Here is a 14,723-nt window from a genome sequence, read left to right as displayed (position 1 = left end):
AATGAAATTTGAGAATCCCAACAGTCAGGTATTCCATAGACGCCAATGAGAATCCAATCCGCTTAAATTTAAAAAAAAAATTTTTACTCAACCAAAAAATAAAAAAATCAGAACAAGTAAACAAGAAATTACTAAGCTAAAGCTTGTCAGGCTTATCAATCATCTCTTTGGGGCAAATTGTAATACTAGTTTTTACCATTTTTTGTGACCTTGTTGGTCGGAAAACCATCATGTTTATTTATTTCATTTATATGTTTTCGTTCTAAATAAAAAACATGTTCATTCAAACCACCATCAATGTCTATCAGCCATTAAACACACAGGTAGCAATAATCAGTACGCATAATTTACAAATAAAATATGAAACTTATTCTAGTAATCTCTGTCAAGCCAAAGAGTTACAAAAACCGGGGAAAAATATTCAGCCACAAACACATAGATTATATGTTTGATTATATATGTAAACTGACGCATGCAAATCAAAGAGCAAACTGGTGAAATATTAATCACGAGGAACTGGAGTTGGTTTGAGGATTTCCTGTGCGAATTCCTGGCCTGGGAGGAGTTCTTCCACGCCCTGCTAAATCCTCCTGATTACACTCATAATTAGCAGTACAGCATCAGATTAGAAACCCTCCAAAAATTAATCAAATTTCACATCACACGCGACACAAAAAAGAAATATGAATAAACATGGTACCCCATCAGCTAAGAGGAAGTATATGGGCCAACAATTAAAAAGCAAAAGAAAGTGGTAGCTAAGAAAATGAAAGAATGAATCTAGTAGGTCTCTTAATTACCATGGGGGGATCATCTGCTGGATCCATTGATGAAGGTGGATCTAGAGGTGAGCAGGAGGACTGGTCATCTTGACCACTGCAACCGTTTCGTTCATTGTTAAACTTTTCCTCATCCTTCTCCTTGGAGCATGATGAAGATTTGTTACCATGATCATCAACATATGGTTTTGCTTCATCAAAACCTAAGCACTTTAGCATGGCACTTACAGCTTTCCTTAGAAAACTGCATGGATTACAAACATCATGATCACCAACTCCAGAACTTCGTCTTGTTGAAGTTGTGTCTTCCATATTCTCCTTCTTCTTCTTCTTCTTCTTCTTGATAGCGGTAATTTTTTATTGTGTTCTTCGACCAGTATTTATTTCTACATAGGATACACACTGTACCTGTATTTAATGCGATCGAGATCGGTGGGGTGGGGTTTGGTTAAATTAAATGACTTCTGTTTCTTCCTGCAGTTTTTTTTTTTGGATTGCTCATTTGATTTTCTTATTTTATTTTATTACATTTTTGTTGTATAAAAATACCTCAGGTTTTGTGTCTGATGGAGTTGAACGTGGCACATGCATGTATAACAACGTTGCGTTGTTCTAAGCAGACAAAAATTAGCCTAGAAATTATCGAAATCTGAATCTGATTTATGCTTCAGATTATGACGATTGTAATTTTTATAGGTGTTTTTTAAGAAAAATTATTACAACACTTTTTGCTTTGTTTTATAAATGAATGTATACGTTGAAAATGTAATTTAAAAACGTCTTAAGAAGCTTTAAGAAATGCGTATACTATCACAATTAGATGCATCACATATGCAAAATTAGATTTTAAATTCAAATTCAAATTAGTATTTGTTATACATTCAATGATGATAATGTATATATTGTCAAATATTGTATAAAAGATTAATCCTTTTTTTTTCTTTATCTGTAAATCTTTTAGGTTTCAGGACTTCAATTATCTAGCCTTAAGAAATTACGTCTTGCTGTTAACTAATGCTTACAAGATTGGCATAACTAGTGTCTCGATCGGGAGCATTTATTAATTGGAATTTTGGGAATGAATATTTTGATAAATAAGACTATAAATTGTCTGGCCTTAAGAGACTGAATTGTAATTATATGCGTTAATTTATATTATATAGTAAATCGCCCGTTAAGAAAAAAAAAAAATCTTTTCAAGTATCAACATCATCAGCTTCTTAGATATTATCGTCAGTCAACTGAGATATGCACAGCACAGCTAGGGTTAAACCTAAATTTACTTGTATTTTTTTCTTTTTAATAAAATACTCCACCACTTAATTGGTGCTGAAAAATACCTGCTCCTGGCCCTGGGGGAGGGGATGTCAGATGACAGATGTTAACTGTTGGCCTTTCCTATTTGTCTCGTCCCATAACATTAACACCTGCTCTCTCATATTAAACTTCTCCCAACTAATTAGATTCCCGTATTAAATTAAGACTGGTTTGTTTAAGTGACTACAGTCAAATAAAGAAAACCACAATTAAATTCGCTTGTTCCGTAACCAAACATGTCCCGAGATTTTCTAACGGGTGTCCATTCAACACTCATCACTAATAATTATTACTCTTTTTTGTATTTATCTATTTTTTTTCTATTTAATCTTACTTACTGTCGCTTATACTTATTTTTAATTAACAGGTGTTTAATTGGCACTCATTAGGTAGACCCTTTCCAAATTTTAAAAAAATTGAGTGAAAAGAATAGAAGTTTAGACTCATATAAGCTCTTCATTTTCGTCTTCTATATTTAAAAATTTTTCGGTCACTTAACTTGTTAACTTTTATTTTTCTCTTTTTTTTTTTAAAGGATTTGAATTTAAAATTTTTCTTACAAACTAATAAAGCCAGCCTAAAATGTCTACTTGCCGGAGTTTTACCAAGGTCCCATTATAAGTGATTGGATTTCTATTGGGCTCTGGACGTTCATCTGAAGAAGGCATCTACATGATCTATTGGGCTTTTTAAGCTTTCTAAACGATCCGTTCTGGGGCACTTACGACGTTGGATCCAACTTGAAGAGCAACCGAAAAGCGTTCGCTGAAGGAACCATTTAGGTTGGTTTTCGGGCTCAACAACTCACGGTTGTATCATCTATGTATGTTTCTCCTAGAGATTCTGTTTCTTTTTTTATGCTTAAATCATGCTGACGAAATTTTGATTTTTATCTTCATTTTAGTGACAGATTTTGCATACAACTTTGACTAGGTATTGGAACCCATCCAAATCATTGCACTCCGCAGATAGGCGTTACGTGTAGCAAATTATTCCTAGTTCGTTTGTACTAAAATACATGTTATGATGCTATTATTACTCGAATTGGAAGTCGAAAATTTTGAGTTTCGTCAATTTTTTTCCGAAAAAAGAAAGAAGAAATAGGAATTGATCTTTTAAGGCAATTATATTGTAACGAAAAACGTACTGTAATGATTTGATGTATATGAAATAAAAATTAAGATAATTAAAAGATGTATTCACGAAAAACGTAAATTTTTTTACGCTGAAAACTACAATTCAAACAAAGCATCCCTATCCTTGCAACTAGTCTGTTGCGTAAGAGCAGCAGTGCACCATCCCAATAAGAAATTGAAAAGAAAAAGAAATTGTGCACATGACACCTATGGCAATAATTACGCAGCTTTTTGAATTAGACTAGTGATAATTTGGCAAAGAATTAAGGCAGACGAGAGGTCAACACTCGACACTTAGTTATCATCATTCTAGCCATTTAGTCGTAGATGGATGATGAATGGTAGTTTTTTCGGCTTGAAAAGAAGCAAAAGGAAGATGCCGTATCATGATCTGTTTTCAAAACCAAAGATTGGTCAAAAATTTTCTCTTCTCAAAAACCAAAAAAATCAAGACTTTTTTGTCACTGCATAATCCACTCGTGCCGTGCCGCAAAGCTTATCCCAACTAAGACCCCCCTTTTCCCCAACCTTTGGTATTCTTTGCTTGGATGACTCGACCGGAATCTTACTAATCATCTTTAACCCACAATTGCAAATCAACCTAAGAGGTGGTCGGAGTTGAGACAAAAGTAGAAGAAACTCAAGAAGTAGACAAAATGAAACTAGTCGATTCAGTTCACAAAAATCTTTTTTCCCTTATTCTCCATCTTAACTATTCACGTAAATTCGAGCGATTTATTCGCGAATGACTTTAAAATAATTAGTTTTCTGTCGGAGTTTGAATAATCACCGTAACACAAAAACTAACGTAATTTATTGTCGAGATATATATAACTTAACCTTTTGTCTGCCAACTAAAACCTAGTTCAATGCCAGTGGGAAAATGTCACAGCCAAGTCCATTATTCCAAGATAGGCAATAGGAACAAAGGGAATTTAAAAGCATGATGTTGATTTGGGTTCAATTGCAATCACCCAAAAATTAATTCAAAGTAGGAACAAGAACCTAAACAGTGACCACAACAAATCAAAGACTACGGGACAAAGACAAGAACAAATGTTCCAAACTCTTTATTACCCCATTGAACTAGAAAATGTGTGGAGTCCAAGTTGACTCAAATGTGTACCCTCTGATGGTGATGATGGGATTCCTTAAATTTGTAAACCAGTAGTATTCGGAAGCCCTTTTCCCAACTCCGTTAGTATCCTCAAAACGGAATATTGACTAGGATTTGGACTCTACGACCTGGGCGACCTGGGCTGGGCTCCACACTTGTCCTTAAACGGTGTTATGCTTCTACAGTCCCGTCACTTTCCACGATTTATGTGTTTGGATATCGATGTAATGCAAATATATCTAATCTCACAGGTCACTTTCCAACTATGTGTGAAAGGGGGGAAGCAAATTTGGTGCAGGGCTCCCAACCCAATAACTTACACATTGCACATATTTTCTTCTGAAATGAGTACACCTTGTTTGGGATACCTTTTTTTTTTTTTGGAGTTTTTCAAAAATATTATATTGGATTAATTATATATATACTGTCAGTATACACTATCACTGTTAAATATATGATACATGTATAAAATTTAAATTTGAGATTCAAAATTTGCTCATGTGTCATCCAACCAACCGTAACAGTGTATCCACTGATAGTGTATGTAAAATTTACTCAAAAATATTATTGTAATATTTTGATGAAATGTGGTGTATGTAAGATAAAAAATTATTTTAAAATGTGTTAAAAATATACTTCAAAAAATCAAAATCAGCAATTCTTTTTCTTTTTTTTTTAACAGGATGATCAATAGTGATTTCTCACTTATTCCATTTGATGATTTAAATTCGTAATCTGTCAGTTAAACGTCTTACTAATTATGCTATGTTTTATTATCCAAAACCAGCAATTCAAACGAGACTAAAAGCTTGTTTGGATTGCATTTTCTATGATTTTTTGTAGAAAAATTACTGTAACGATTTGATGTATGTAAGGAAAAAAGGTAATAGGGAAATGTGATCACAGAAAACGACGCAATTTTCCGACAGAAAATGGCTGTCCAAGTATTTGCTAAAAATTACTGGACCAGTTGAATTAACTACAGTCTTATACTAAGTGTCTACTTATAATTGGTAGTTGTATATGCCTAAAGACAGTTCCATGAGGTTTAGTCGTACCAAAAGAAAAACATGGGCTAGTCAATACACATGTCTAAATTATAAAATGGGCTTACATAATTAACTACTATAAAAAGTTTTCCAATAAAAAACAAAATCAAGGAAGCATCTATCAATTCCTTTAACTTAATTGGACAAAGTATTGTCTATGGACTTTCATCCCCCACGTGCAATGCTATTGTTTACGTGCTCCCACGTCCAACCATTTGACAATTGGGTATTTTGCTTAGGATATACTTAATTAAAGAATTGCTTAGGTGTAAGTTGAATTTAATTAACGCGATTACGTCATTTTCAAATGTTAAATAGTGGTAGTCTATGATTAATGATAAAATGACGGCTTCACTAACCATCTATCTAACTTCAAACCACAAAGAAGTATTCTATATGGTCTTTGATTATCTACTTGGAGCAGCAAATATGCAGCTCAGATATTGAAGGACTTGAAATCTACTAGAAGGTGCTACCCATAAAAAAAAAAAAAAGGAATAATGGAATAGTTAAAGAAATTATTATGCTTTTTTGCTTTACTTGTCATAAAATATGCAATAGCAATTCTGTAACTTAAGCACTCAAAATTACGCAAGAAAGATGTTCCAATTACAAAAATATGATGCTGCATGGGACATTTAATAGATCAAATCTTTAACACGCATGTAACTGTATGTCCTGACTATAATTATTTGACCTTTTGCCTATTCGCAAATATTGGCTCTTTCAAGTGCAAAGTTGTACTACCATTAGCTGTTTTTTGGTGTATTTTTGAAAAATTTTACTGTAGCAGTGTATACGAATTTTTGTTTTGAGATTTTTTTGAGTTGTATATATTTGTGTGTTACCGTAATACTGTATTTGAAAAACAGACAAATCTAAACGGAGTTGCCCAAAAATAGACTTAATCAGTTTTAGTGACCACTGAGCCAAAACTCGGTGGTTAACTCATGACTAAAAATGAACGCTTGTCAAAATCAAGGGTTCAACATTTCCTGAATCCCTAAAATGAAACGGAAGATCCAAATTATGTACAATGGATACTAATTACGACAAATATTATAACTGCATCATTTCACTACTTAAATATAGCTATCATTAAAAAATGGCAACCTTTTTAGAGGAAGACTGGTTAATCACTTCTAACATTTTGAAGTATTTCAAATGTTCTTCATAAGTGGTTTTTGAATGGTTGGTCCGGAATCGCGTTCAGATACATCCAATTCAAGTTTGCTGTTCTTGTTGCATAAATCAATTCGGCACAAGTTCCATTGGCAACAATGTGTAAATTAATCCTAAAGGTTCAAGAAAAAGTTAAATCCATTGCAGATATAGATGAATCATATATCCAATATTTGAATCAACTTGGTAAAAGATTCTTTGAATTTAGTTCGTGAACAAGTTAGATCACGATTGAAAAAATATTTTATATTCGATCATTTTAATTAAAAATCGATAAAAAAGTACGTTCAAATTCGATTCAATAAATAAATAAGTCAAATTTATACAAAATTTTAATCTAGTTAAAATAATCAAACAAATCTAAATACTAAATTATTCGATTTGATTAGTCTCATTCACACCCTAATTGGAGAGGCCTAACAAGATAATTGTTGTTGTTATCTCAACATATCTCTCTGCCGCTAAAGGTAGTCAAAATGCACAACTTTAGGTACACTTTTATGCATTTATTACCATCACACTCTAAAAGTAAAGAAAAAAGTTAGTGCTAATCACATTTGTGCATTTAATTACTTTGACTTAACAAAATTGAGGTCATTAATAAAGAAGATATAGTTATATACGTAAATCTTTAGATTTCCAAAACCAAAATGAGAATTACCAGAGAGCTTGAATGTAACAAAAGAGCACAAAACAAAAACAATAAAAGAAAAGGAAACCGTGGTCTGTCAAGACTGGAAATAAGGGAAAGCGCGAAGCTGTTTGGAAGTTAAAAAGAGCTTTCGGGCAGGTGTCCGGGCAACAAGCCCACCGTTCGGGCAACACCCCTCCTCAGAAGCCCACTGCAGAGCGCACACACACGCCCAAAAAGATAATAATCTCTCTCACACACTCACGCACTCTCTCTCTCTCTCTCTCTTCTTTCTCTGTGCAGCAAAGAAACTGAGTAGAGAGAGAGAGAACAGAGGAGAGGCTTCTAGTTTGGAGAGAGAAAAAGCATTAGTACTGTACAACAAATACAATACAATACAATCCACATTAGTCATTACAGAGGTGAAAAGTTTGCAGGGTGATAAAAAGGGGTGCAACATTAACAATGGAAAAAAAAGAAAAGCCCAGAAAAATAAAAGGCCACATTTATCACCTTACTGACTGAGGAAGCAAAAGAAAGAGAAAAAGATAGAATCTTTGAGGGAAAAAAAGGGATTTTTAGAAATGGGTTTTTGGTAAAGTACGGTTAAGTGATAAGATCAGGTTTTTTGGGTTTTTTATTTTTTTACTGTAGTTAATTAATGGTGGTTTTCTTTGGGTGTAAAATGGTGGTTTTTGGGGGAAATGAGGGATAGGGGTTTGCGTGTTTTGTTGTTAATGCTACTTTTAAGTGTGTTTTATTTGGATCTGAGGGATTAATTGTTTTGGAGCTGGTGGGTTAAGAAAATATACGTTCTTATATATGAATTTGTGGGGGTTTTGTTGGTGATAATGAAGTTGAGGATGATGGCAAGGGAGGAGGGATTAGTTTCAGTGGTGCTCTGGTTGATCATGGTTTTTCATCCACTCAAGCTCATTCTTGCTAACATGGAAGGTCTGTATTTTGAAGTTTACTTTTTGTTGAATTTTTAAAGCTGCTTTTTTAATTTTTTGTTGCCTTGTTTGATTTTATGCATGCAAGGGTTATTTTTTTTTTGGTGGGTTATGGAATTTTCGTCAGAAACATTTAAGTTTGCCGTGATAATGGCCATGGTTGTTAATTTGTGGAAATTGGTTTGCGGTTTATTTTTTGTGAGAATTTCTGAGAAGGATGACGATCAAGTATTTATTGGACTTTTGGAGCTGGTCTTAAAAACTAATGAAGTGTCTTGATCTCCTTTCTTTTGTAATGTGGTATTTTCTCGTGTGTGGGTGTCTCTGTGTGTGGTTGCATTACTTGATTGATGTCTCCTAATGCTGTAGCTGAAGATAACTGTAGCATATTCAAATCATATTGTGCATGTGAAACTCGTGACTGTTTTGTGTGTATCTTGTTGATGACTTACAATTTGGTGAAATGCTAATTTGGCAAGTCTAAGAGTATATAGCGAACTGCTTGTTCTAGTTCCTTGATGATTTTTAGAGTTTATTTGACGGACAAAGAAGTAGTATCTCATTGATTTAATCTGGCACTTATGCAGGTGATGCTTTGCATAGCCTACGGACGAACTTACAAGATCCCAACAATGTATTACAGAGTTGGGACCCTACTCTTGTTAATCCATGTACCTGGTTTCATGTTACTTGCAATAATGATAACAGTGTTATAAGAGTGTAAGATGTTTTATTGGTGAAATGCCATAAATTTTGTATTTGGGTTGGTGAGGATACTGAATAAGTCAATTATAGTGTGACTCATATTCATTACATAAACTAATTTTGTTTCTGCAGAGATCTGGGTAATGCTGCTTTATCTGGTCAACTAGTCCCACAGCTTGGTTTGCTGAAGAATTTGCAGTATTTGTAAGCCTTTTGTACAGTCAATGTTTTGTCACTCTCATCCTGTATACCCGCTTTAAGTTTACTTCTGTTAATATTCCTTTGTTCATCTTTGATGTTGCTGTTGCTTTTGTAATGCGGAGCAACAGATTTTATTTTATTTTTTTGACCAATTATGAAGCTGTAGTTCTTATTTGAGTTAATTTTTTTTCTTAAAACCTGTCTTGGTTCCTTTTAGCATAGTATAGGTAGCTAAAGGTGTAAAAACTGTTTATTTTGGTAGTACTGGTACCATTTGAGTTGCCATATAGGCCAAATTTCGATAATGGAAATGGAAGTAGGAAGCAGATTCAGAAGGTTTAATTCCCCAGAAGTTCTCTTTTGAGTATGGGGGAATTGAGGCTGAATGGAATGGATGGCATGGAGAAAGAGCTTAAAACTGTTCAGTTGATCCTAAATTAAAACTATTCAGAAGGTCAATGTAGAAATTGGACTAGGCAGACAAATTTAACAAAATACCTAATATAAGTGATTGAAGGATTGGTGACTTGTGCTGAAAAATGCATTCGAGTTCTCTAAAGGATTAATCTTCAACTAAGTTGATTTGACAATTAACAGCATTTTGAAACATATAACATAAGTTCTCTCTAAAAGATCTATTAAGAGTAGCTGGACTTGAAATTTTATGAGGCAACCTGGACATCATGATTAGTTTCCTGACATCCTTTACTTTTTTCTGTCAAAATTTGTCAAATGAAGGGCCATCATGGATAAGATTATATGGATATTGCACGCTGATAGTGTTGTATCTGACAAAGTAAGATGACAAGCTGACAGAACAACATGGCCTGTTAGATGATTTGCTTGTCAGATCTCTGAAAAGCCGTTATTATATAGATATTAAGCTGATATGAGGAAGTGCTGTTTCTGTTCTTTAAATGCAGATAAAACACCTTCTAGATTTTGATTGGCTGGACTTTTGGCTGCATTTACTGCCCTTGGCATTTAGTTCTTTGCTCTCCATCTGGGTCGAATGAATGATTTAGATGCTTTGTTTTTCGGTTATTTTTTTCATTCTGTTGACATCATTTTCACTTTCTTTGAGAGGGATATCTACTCGGAAAAGCATTACTGGGATGTGATTCTACGCTATTAATGTACTTTAGATGCAAAAGTAGCTTGCGTCCCCACTTGTTTCTTATTCATTCTATATGTTGCAGACACACACACATATACATGTATATGTGTATGTATATGTATATGTATATGTATATCTTACCTAAAACAAGATGAGCGTAAACCAGTTGCTTGCAGTATTTTTTGAAGGTCCTCATTTCTAAGTTACAGGACTGTTTATTCTATTCAGTTTTAACTCGCATATCAAGCTTGATACATGTTATCACAGAGCTAGCTTGATAGAAATTTCCTAAGGCAGTAAGAAAAATGTGCACATTTAGCAATTTTCTTGTATCTCAAACCTCTAATGTAATAAGTTGAATTTCACTAAAGTTTTCTTTAGTTTGTGGAGTTATTTCGGCATACAGGATGGGGCCTGTAGTTCTTGTGGATTGTTCAGTCTTGGTTTTGAATGGATAATTATCAATGATGGAGACTCAACAGCCTCAAACAATAGTAAGAAATTATGAGCAGAAGTCATTTTAAGATGGTAATCACACGTTCGGATTTAAGGCCAGAAGATTGTGGTAAACTGATCTTAGCGGCATCTAAAGCAAATCTTCCTTGGACTATTTCTCCATGTGTCATTGATTAGCTGTTTACGATGAAGGATTGTCATTACTTGCTGTCTTATTTGTGTGGTAAAATGTTATCTTAGACTGTAAATTTACAGGGAGTGGCCCATTTTGCTTGAAAATATTTTCAAGGCAAAGCCAGTACTCAATTATGTTCAGAAGTGAAACTCTAAAACTTGCAAACTTTGGGCATGCCAGTCATGAGTCCAAGTATGGTAGGGCAGTGGTAAATTGATTGAAGAACTTCTAAGAAAAATTGAATGATGAAAGAAGCTGCAGTTTTTGCATTTAACTTGAGGTCGATTTATTTGTTGGAACTTTGAACAGGAGTATATCGTTTATGAATCCATAGAACGTAATCATATACAGTGTCAATTGACAATTGTTTACTTCACTTACCTGTGTATAGCCACCAAATATCTAAAATAAACTGTACATGGGATAATTTGTACTCATCTTGTCAACCCAAATTTTAAGAGGTAAAGATTTTGCAGGATATGCATATTCAAATATTAAATATTTTTGGTTGCAGGGAGCTCTATAGCAATAACATTAGTGGACCAATACCCAGTGATCTTGGAAATCTTACTAATTTGGTGAGCTTGGATCTCTATCTGAATAGTTTCAATGGTCCAATCCCAGACACATTGGGAAAGCTATCAAAATTGCGATTCCTGTAAGTTTGTAGTCATTGATTTATTCATTTAAACTGTTATGACTGGTCATATCTTTGCTTCTCAGTATCACATCCTTATTTGGAAAAATTCCTTAAATAGTAAAAGTTATGCATAATCTAGGTTACTGGTTGCTTGCCAATTATTTTCTGGTTATATCCGTTCAATGGTCTTAATCTTTGTGTTATGTGGTTCTCTGATGCTGGTGTAAGGATAGGCGGCTCAACAACAACAGCTTGACAGGTCCCATCCCGTTGTCATTGACTAACATATCATCGCTACAAGTCTTGTAAGTTTTTTCTTTTCTTTTTTTTCTCTGATTTGAGGTCTTGATCTTAGAAGTGCTGTCTGAACATATGCTTGATTTGGTCTACTCAAACATTCTTATCGCAAGAAGGTGATGGTTTGACATTGTATTCATTTGCAGGGATCTCTCTAACAATCGTCTTTCTGGTGCTGTTCCAGATAATGGTTCCTTTTCCCTATTTACACCAATTAGGTATTTCACTTATCTGATGCATTTAGCATTTTATTTGACTGAAGATCTTGTAGTAATGATATAACCAATTTGTTGAATCCACAGTTTCGCTAATAACTTGGATCTATGTGGCCCTGTTACTGGACGCCCTTGCCCAGGATCTCCTCCATTCTCTCCTCCGCCTCCGTTTGTCCCACCACCTCCAATTGCTACTCCAGGTAGTTGTCATCATTGTTGCTAGAATTGTTTCATGTGTTGTATTGTCTTCCAGGCTCTGGTGTTAACCTTTTTCGTGATCTAGCTATTGAAATACAAATAAAAGAAAAGAAAAGGTTTTGATAGAGGTTTAGCAGAAGTAATCTATCTTGTATCCATTTTCTTTTGAAAGGAGTTCCATTTATTTTACATGTTAGCTAAACTAGAATAATCATTAGAAGGGGCCGGTATTATACTTACAAATACTTCTAAGCATTTCTGGGGAGAATTTGTTTCCCTCTACTGCAAGATACTACAACCCTCTCTCCAGTGAGTATGTACTCAACTATTCATCTTTGGGCATGGTTCTAAAATTCAGGAGGGAATAGTGCTACTGGAGCTATTGCTGGAGGAGTTGCAGCTGGGGCTGCTCTGCTGTTTGCTGCTCCTGCCATTGCATTTGCATGGTGGCGTCGGCGAAAACCACAAGAATATTTCTTTGATGTACCAGGTATGTTGTTTGTCCAAGCAAGCTTGTAAGATGTTATATTACTCTTTTGACTCCATATCATTTGCATTATCTTTGCAGCTGAGGAGGATCCTGAGGTGCATCTAGGGCAGCTTAAAAGGTTCTCCCTGAGAGAATTACAAGTTGCAACGGATAGTTTTAGTAATAAAAACATTCTGGGTAGAGGTGGGTTTGGGAAGGTTTACAAGGGTCGACTTGCTGATGGTTCCTTAGTGGCTGTTAAGCGACTAAAGGAGGAGCGAACACCAGGTGGAGAGCTGCAGTTTCAAACGGAAGTTGAGATGATCAGCATGGCAGTGCATAGGAATCTCCTTCGACTGCGTGGTTTTTGTATGACACCAACTGAACGGTTGCTTGTTTATCCATACATGGCCAATGGAAGTGTTGCATCGTGTTTGAGGGGTAAGCTTGCTTAAGACTGTAATTGTGCTTCACATATTTGTTTCCTTTTCTGTCACACAAAGGATCTTCTGTCCTTATTGTTGACACTTATTCTGCTTGATATCATTGGTCTAATTACCAAGACTTTCATTGATTTGAAAGTGTAACAAGGGTTCCCTCAGATTGTGCTAGTAAATCTGTTGAACTTCTAAATATATGCATTTTCTTCTTGTTGCCAAGCAAATGCTCAAGATAGTCCTTTTTGTCGATCGTGAATGACAGATAAATATTTATCTGTATTTTGTAGAACGGCCACCAAATGAACCACCCCTAAATTGGTCAACCAGGAAGCGCATTGCATTGGGATCTGCAAGAGGATTGTCTTATTTGCATGATCATTGCGACCCAAAGATTATTCACCGTGATGTCAAAGCTGCAAACATTTTGTTAGATGAAGAGTTTGAGGCTGTGGTTGGAGATTTTGGCTTGGCTAAACTCATGGATTATAAGGATACCCATGTTACAACTGCTGTACGTGGTACAATTGGGCATATCGCTCCAGAGTACCTGTCTACTGGTAAATCTTCTGAGAAAACTGATGTCTTTGGGTACGGGATCATGCTTCTTGAGCTTATCACCGGACAAAGGGCATTTGATCTTGCTCGCCTTGCAAATGATGATGATGTCATGTTGCTTGATTGGGTAAACACTGGTCATTTTCTCCTACAAGACAGTACGAGTGTTGGATTAGTGTAGTCACCTTCATCTTTAGGCAGCATTCTGTGTTTGATGTTACTGTTTTCATCCCTTTAAACTTCTGTTTTTCCATTTTAAAAAAAAAAAATTTAAAAAAATCTAAATCCTAACTACTTGTATTGGATTTGTGAATTTTTTAGGCCATGAACTTTCCTCTATAGCTAGTACAAATCTGACACTGAAATAATACTGTATTACAGGTCAAGGGACTCCTAAAGGAGAAAAAATTGGAAATGCTGGTTGATCCTGATTTGCAGAACAATTATGTCGAGTCTGAAGTTGAGCAATTAATACAGGTTGCCTTGCTATGCACTCAGGGCAATCCAATGGACCGGCCAAAAATGTCGGAAGTGGTGAGAATGCTTGAAGGTGACGGCTTGGCTGAAAGATGGGATGAGTGGCAAAAGGTAGAAGTTCTTCGTCAGGAGGTGGAACTGGCACCACCTCCAAACTCGGATTGGATTGTTGACTCAACAGAGAATTTACATGCAGTCGAACTGTCTGGTCCTAGGTGACCTTCTATAGCCAAATTCAAGAAATGAAAATTGTTAGGAGCTCTCCTTTTTTAATTTTTTTCCTCCTTTTTTGGGGTATAATGTTTTCTTTTGTTCTGTTATTTATTATGATCATGAAATTATTGACATTCAGGCCGCCTGCAAGCCCATTGTGAAATGTATTTCAATTTGTGCATAAGAATGTGTATTTGTAGGCATTTTAGAATCCAAATCCTGATGAATTGCAGCACATAGGCGCAGTTTTGTAATTTACACTTTACATGGTGAAGCTTTTGGTTCTTTCCTTTTTGCTTTTAGCCCCTACGATGTTCTCCAGTTTCTCATGCGAGGAGTAAGTCCATGTTTAGGAGGCACATTGTCAGTGGCCCCATACCGTCTTGATTCAAATTCTCTTT

The 14,723-nt window shown here is 35.1% G+C and overlaps 2 protein-coding genes across 2 annotated transcripts; one reads left to right on the top strand and one right to left on the bottom strand.

Moving 5' to 3' along the window:
- Positions 1–278: 278 nt before the first annotated feature.
- LOC113713341 (uncharacterized) lies at positions 279–1,229 on the bottom strand. The gene is made up of 2 exons (XM_027237053.2): positions 801–1,229; positions 279–590 (listed from the first exon to the last, which is right to left on the bottom strand). The coding sequence occupies exons 1-2, from the start codon at positions 1,089–1,091 to the stop codon at positions 507–509; spliced, it is 375 nt and encodes a 124-aa protein (XP_027092854.1). The 5' UTR covers positions 1,092–1,229; the 3' UTR covers positions 279–506.
- Positions 1,230–7,366: 6,137 nt separating this feature from the next.
- On the top strand, positions 7,367–14,624 carry LOC113714551 (somatic embryogenesis receptor kinase 2). Its single transcript, XM_027238457.2, has 11 exons — positions 7,367–8,165; positions 8,752–8,884; positions 9,002–9,073; positions 11,333–11,476; positions 11,692–11,763; positions 11,902–11,973; positions 12,058–12,170; positions 12,527–12,658; positions 12,737–13,078; positions 13,365–13,759; positions 14,014–14,624. Exons 1-11 carry the CDS (start codon positions 8,063–8,065, stop codon positions 14,326–14,328), a joined length of 1,893 nt encoding a protein of 630 aa, XP_027094258.1. The 5' UTR covers positions 7,367–8,062; the 3' UTR covers positions 14,329–14,624.
- The last annotated feature ends 99 nt before the right edge of the window (positions 14,625–14,723 follow it).

This window comes from Coffea arabica, chromosome 10c (assembly GCF_036785885.1).
Source record: "Coffea arabica cultivar ET-39 chromosome 10c, Coffea Arabica ET-39 HiFi, whole genome shotgun sequence".
In the NCBI taxonomy this organism is placed as follows: domain Eukaryota; kingdom Viridiplantae; phylum Streptophyta; class Magnoliopsida; order Gentianales; family Rubiaceae; genus Coffea; species Coffea arabica.
Note: the sequence above shows the minus strand (reverse complement) of the source record. Positions and strands in the feature narration are given on the sequence as shown.

Coding starts and splice junctions, on each gene's coding strand:
- LOC113714551 (XM_027238457.2), top strand. CDS start 8,063: ATGAAGTTGAGGATGATGGCAAGGGAGGAGGGATTAGTTTCAGTGGTG. Junction 11,974..12,057: donor TCCCTATTTACACCAATTAG/GTATTTCACTTA, acceptor TTGAATCCACAG/TTTCGCTAATAACTTGGATC. Junction 12,659..12,736: donor ATATTTCTTTGATGTACCAG/GTATGTTGTTTG, acceptor TTATCTTTGCAG/CTGAGGAGGATCCTGAGGTG.
- LOC113713341 (XM_027237053.2), bottom strand. CDS start 1,091: ATGGAAGACACAACTTCAACAAGACGAAGTTCTGGAGTTGGTGATCAT. Junction 591..800: donor CAGCAGATGATCCCCCCATG/GTAATTAAGAGA, acceptor GAGTGTAATCAG/GAGGATTTAGCAGGGCGTGG.